The 4,287-nt window shown below is 55.1% G+C and overlaps 1 protein-coding gene across 1 annotated transcript in view; it reads left to right on the forward strand.

Annotated features, from left to right (window-relative positions):
* The window catches only part of TMEM208 (transmembrane protein 208), a 5,255-nt gene extending 1,871 nt beyond the window's left edge, over positions 1-3,384 (forward strand). The window contains exons 2-3 of the mRNA XM_019475000.1: positions 1,788-1,872; positions 2,927-3,384. Coding sequence (XP_019330545.1) covers positions 1,788-1,872; positions 2,927-3,064 — 223 coding nt within the window. The 3' untranslated portion in view covers positions 3,065-3,384. The remainder of the gene's footprint in view (positions 1-1,787; positions 1,873-2,926) is intronic.
* Positions 3,385-4,287: the final 903 nt, after the last annotated feature.

A 4,287-nucleotide genomic window follows, 5' to 3' on the forward strand; every position in this document is an offset into this window, starting at 1 on the left:
AGGCGTCAGGCGCTGTTATAGCACCGCCGCAGCCCTGGCTGCAGACGTCGTATTTCCCTTGGTACTGGGGCTCTGAGGTTGTTCTGCCTGAGCAATACACCCCTGGGGTGAGTTTTACGACACGTTAAAATTAACTGATGCTTGTCCGAGGCAGGGGCTGTGCAAAACACGGCGCAGCTCGACGGTGGAGCTGTAAAACCAAAACCCGCGCAGCTGACGTTCCCGTCCTTACCCTGTGCCTTTGTACCTGAGCCTGTGCAGAGCCCTCAGCCGTGGGACTGCAAGTCTCGTTATTTTCACCCCGTTCGTACGTGAACGCAAAGTGCTCCTCCTGCTAACTGCGTCCGTTTGTCAGGCGAAGCGCTCCGATTACCACTTCGGGGATGGGGGAACCGCTCCAGGCGGGCGGTTCCTTTCAGAAAGCGGCGGATGTTTTCCTGCCTCTCGGCTGAGTGTGCCGCAGCTGATGAACGAGTGCTCTTTTGGAGCTGCTTCTGGAACGCCGCGGATTTGACGGCGTTTCCCTCGTGCCGTCTGTACCCGAATCGGATGCCGTGTGTTGCTTTGGGGTTGAGGAAGGCTGATCTTGCTGGTCCCTGGGAGAGCTGGGTTTGGTGGGAGCTCTGCCGTCACCCCTCTGTGGCCTCCGGTGATGCACGAGGTTTCTGAACCTCAGCGTCTCATCGTAGAGCTGTTGACGGGTCCTGCAGTGTCTTGAGTCGATGATGGCGTCCCAGCCTAAACCAGTTGTTTCCGGTCACTTTGTTTTGCGCTGTGCTGCCCAGAATGAGACAAGCTGTTTCATTACCTTTCATTCTGCCTTTGTTTTCTCGACCGCGTTCTTCTCCGGTGATGCACGAGGTTTCTGAACCTCAGCGTCTCATCGTAGAGCTGTTGACGGGTCCTGCAGTGTCTTGAGTCGATGATGGCGTCCCAGCCTAAACCAGTTGTTTCCGGTCACTTTGTTTTGCGCTGTGCTGCCCAGAATGAGACAAGCTGTTTCATTACCTTTACCTCTGCCTTTGTTTTCTCGACCGCGTTCTTGGATGCGACTCGAGTGTTCCTTACTCCAGCAGATGATGATTTAATGGGAGGGAAGGAGTTGGCGTTTTTCTGACCCATCATGGCACTCCCTGTGGCTTGCGTTGAAAAACCAATACCTGTTTACCTCTCCTGGGTGTCGGGTCCCCCCCGAGGGTCGCGGTTGAGGCATGGGCAGCTTGTCCCTGTCCGTCGCTGCTCTCCACTCTGCCTCAGGCTGGCGTGGAAGACCCCGGAGTCGGATAAGCAGGAGGGGAGGGGGAGCCGTCTGTTGCTGTAGCTTGGCTTGCGGGTGACGGTGTGCTTGTCCTTGGGGCACCCCAGCCCTTTGGTGACCCTGAGCGTGTCTGTCAGCCTGTGAAATTGCAGAGGGAAGGTTCGTGCTTCCCCCGGTGCAGCCAGCTGCGGGGACACGAGCGGCTGGACTTCATGCCATGATACGTGTCAAATGGGTGGGTGCTGCTGCGGCATTCCTCAGCTTTCTCAATGTCCCTTTTCAGGGGGAGCCTAGCTCTTCAACTCCTCAGATTTTGGGGTGTGGGGGGGGTTTTTTGGTGTGTTTGTTTACTGCTCTGATTCTTCTAGATTACCTTGTGTGGCGAAGCATAGCTGCAGGGACGGTCCTTCGGTCGGGCCAGGCAGGGTCGCTCCCCGGAGGCGGTGCAGACGGGCTGTGTTGGCAGAGGAGCTGGTGTGTTCGGCGGGGGCTGGAATGGAAGGTTAATGTTTTGCTCTTCTTCCCTCAGGCACCTCAAGGACGTGATCCTGCTGACAGCCATGGTCCAAGTGTTGAGCTGCTTCTCGCTCTACGTCTGGTACTTCTGGCTCTTGGTAAGCCCCTGCGGTTTTCCTTGTTGCTCTGCGTCGTCCCTGTCTTTCCCTGTCTTCAGGACTGAGGACATTATTTATCCATTTCATTTCAGTGTCCTGTTTCAGGCCAAAACTATTTTCTGATAAATTTTTTAATCTCCCTGTCAAATCTTGTTAAAAGTGAGACCGTACGAGGGAAGGAAGTCCTGATCCCTTTGAGTCAACCACGCAAAAACTAGGCTGGCCTTGGCCTTTCTCTGGTCCTGTGAAAGGACGACGAGGAACACGAGGCAGGTCAAAGCCATCTTTGTGCGTAGAGCCTTTTTGTGGCTGCGGCAAACAGACTGTGCTGCTGCCTGTTTGGTTGTCTCAGTCATTCACCAGCATGGACTGAGGCTGGGAACTGCCGGACGCTGTGCCGCTTGGTAGATCAAACGCCGTAGGCTTCGATTTCCCCTTAACACAACCAGACGCTTTCTACTCCCGAGGCGTTTGTCGTGTGCCTCCAGGTAAAACTGCTTTTGGAGAAGGACAAAAAAAATCTCCAGTTAGTTAAAAAAAGTCCCACGGTTGCTTTGAGTATATCCCGCGAAGATACGTAAAGCAATCTTGGGAGCGTACAAAGTTACCTTGTTTCAGTCCTTACTCACAGGTTCGTTTTAGCCGGTTCTGGCAGAGGGCGGCCTAGACTCCGACTGTCCCCCGGAGACCATCCGGGTCACGCTGGTTTTCATTTAGAGAAACGTGGGTGTTTTTTCTGAAGGAGGGAGAGGCAGAATGTCTGGGCAGTTGGATCTTTCTGGGTAATTCAGACCTGATGCTGGGATTTCCGTATACGAAGCCTGAGTGCTGTATACGTGTGCAAGTTCCTAAACCGTATGAAATCAGGCCATTTATTTTGGACGCCTGCCACTGCCTTTGATTTCCGTGCATCCCGTGATGCCCCTGATCCAGCCTGTAAAGTTACTCCCAGCTCCTTCGGCTTCCTCGGTAGGACCAGCCCTCCTGACCGTAACACCACCCCTGCCAGAGCTGTCCCCAAAGTGACCGACTTTGTGCCACACGTGTTTTGCAGGCTCCGGGACGCGCTCTCTACCTCCTGTGGGTGAACATCCTGGGGCCCTGGTTCACAGCTGACTCTTCGCCTGCCGGTCAGGAACCAAATGAGAAGAAGCAACGCCGACAAGAACGCCGCCAGATGAAGCGCTTCTAGCCCTGCCTGGGGAGATAGATTAACGCCATCTCTCATCTCCATGCTGTTATTTCATCAGGGATGCAACCGAAGCCAATCCGAAACCATCGCAGTAGCTATGCTGCCCTCTGTCATTGCTGCCATTCCGCTAGAAAGGCTGCAAGAGACTTCCCTTGGTTGGTCCTTAGCGCCAGCCGAGGCCTTGCTCCTTGGGACGACAAGGGGGGGGTGATGCTGGGATGTGTGTAAATACCTTTTTAAAGCAGCGCTGTATCGCGTTCGAGGTTGGGGATTGCAACGTTGGGAGGAAATAGTACATTAAAGAGCAGAGTCTAACTGACCGTGCTGGCAGTGTGTTCGTACAGGGGTGCTCGCGGAGGGAAGCCGTTAAAAATGCCAGCGTGTTCTTGGAAACCGGGCCCAGAGGGAAGCAAAATCCCCCAAGACAAGTCGTCTCATCCCTTCCCAAGCTTGCTCTGTGCTGCCCTGCCTGCCGGAGCGTCCGCACGCTGTGGAGGGGCTGCAGCTGCCCTGCAAGATCGGAGAGCGTCCGCATGCTGCGGAGGGGCTGCAGCTGCCCTGCAAGATCGGGCGTGTGGGGCAGCTGGGGGTGCTGTGAACAGGGCTTGCAGCCAAACTTGGGAGCTTTTGGGTTTGAACCTGGGCTCTTCGGAGCCACAAATTGGCCTGTGCTACCTTTGCAGGAGCTCAGTGGGATGGAAAGCTACAGCTAAAAGAAGCCGAAACTAAATCTGGGGGTGTGTTTTGTGGTTTTTTTTCCTTCTTTCTTTTAAATCAACTCTCCCAGGGGTGGCACAGTCGGGCTGCCATGACTGCTGCAGACACCATGCGTTAGAGACCAGGAACGGCAGCTTCTGCTTTTGCCTACTTCGATTTATTAATGTTGTCCCTGCCCAGTATGTTGTTTTACACGCTCCGGTGACCCCTTCCTGCTCCTGACGCACCAGCTCGGAGGCATGCAGCTTTGCCTGTGCGAGCGAGACGCGCGGTCAGAGGTCACAGTGGTGCCAGCCTGGCTTTTGAGGCTACCTGCAACCTTTTGCCCACTCGTCGTTTCCATTACATCATTTTTATTACACGCTTTTTCCTTACAACAAGCCCGATCCCCACCTTGAGTCCTCCTGTGCCTCAGAGCCAGGCAGAGTGGCTGTAGTTGGGGTGCAGAGCGATGGTTCATTGTGGGCAAATATCTTGGGGGGGCGGGGGGGGGGGGGGGGGGGGAG

The sequence above is a fragment of the Aptenodytes forsteri genome, unplaced genomic scaffold (genome assembly GCF_000699145.1).
Source record: "Aptenodytes forsteri isolate BGI_AS27 unplaced genomic scaffold, ASM69914v1 Scaffold14, whole genome shotgun sequence".
Lineage (NCBI taxonomy): Eukaryota > Metazoa > Chordata > Aves > Sphenisciformes > Spheniscidae > Aptenodytes > Aptenodytes forsteri.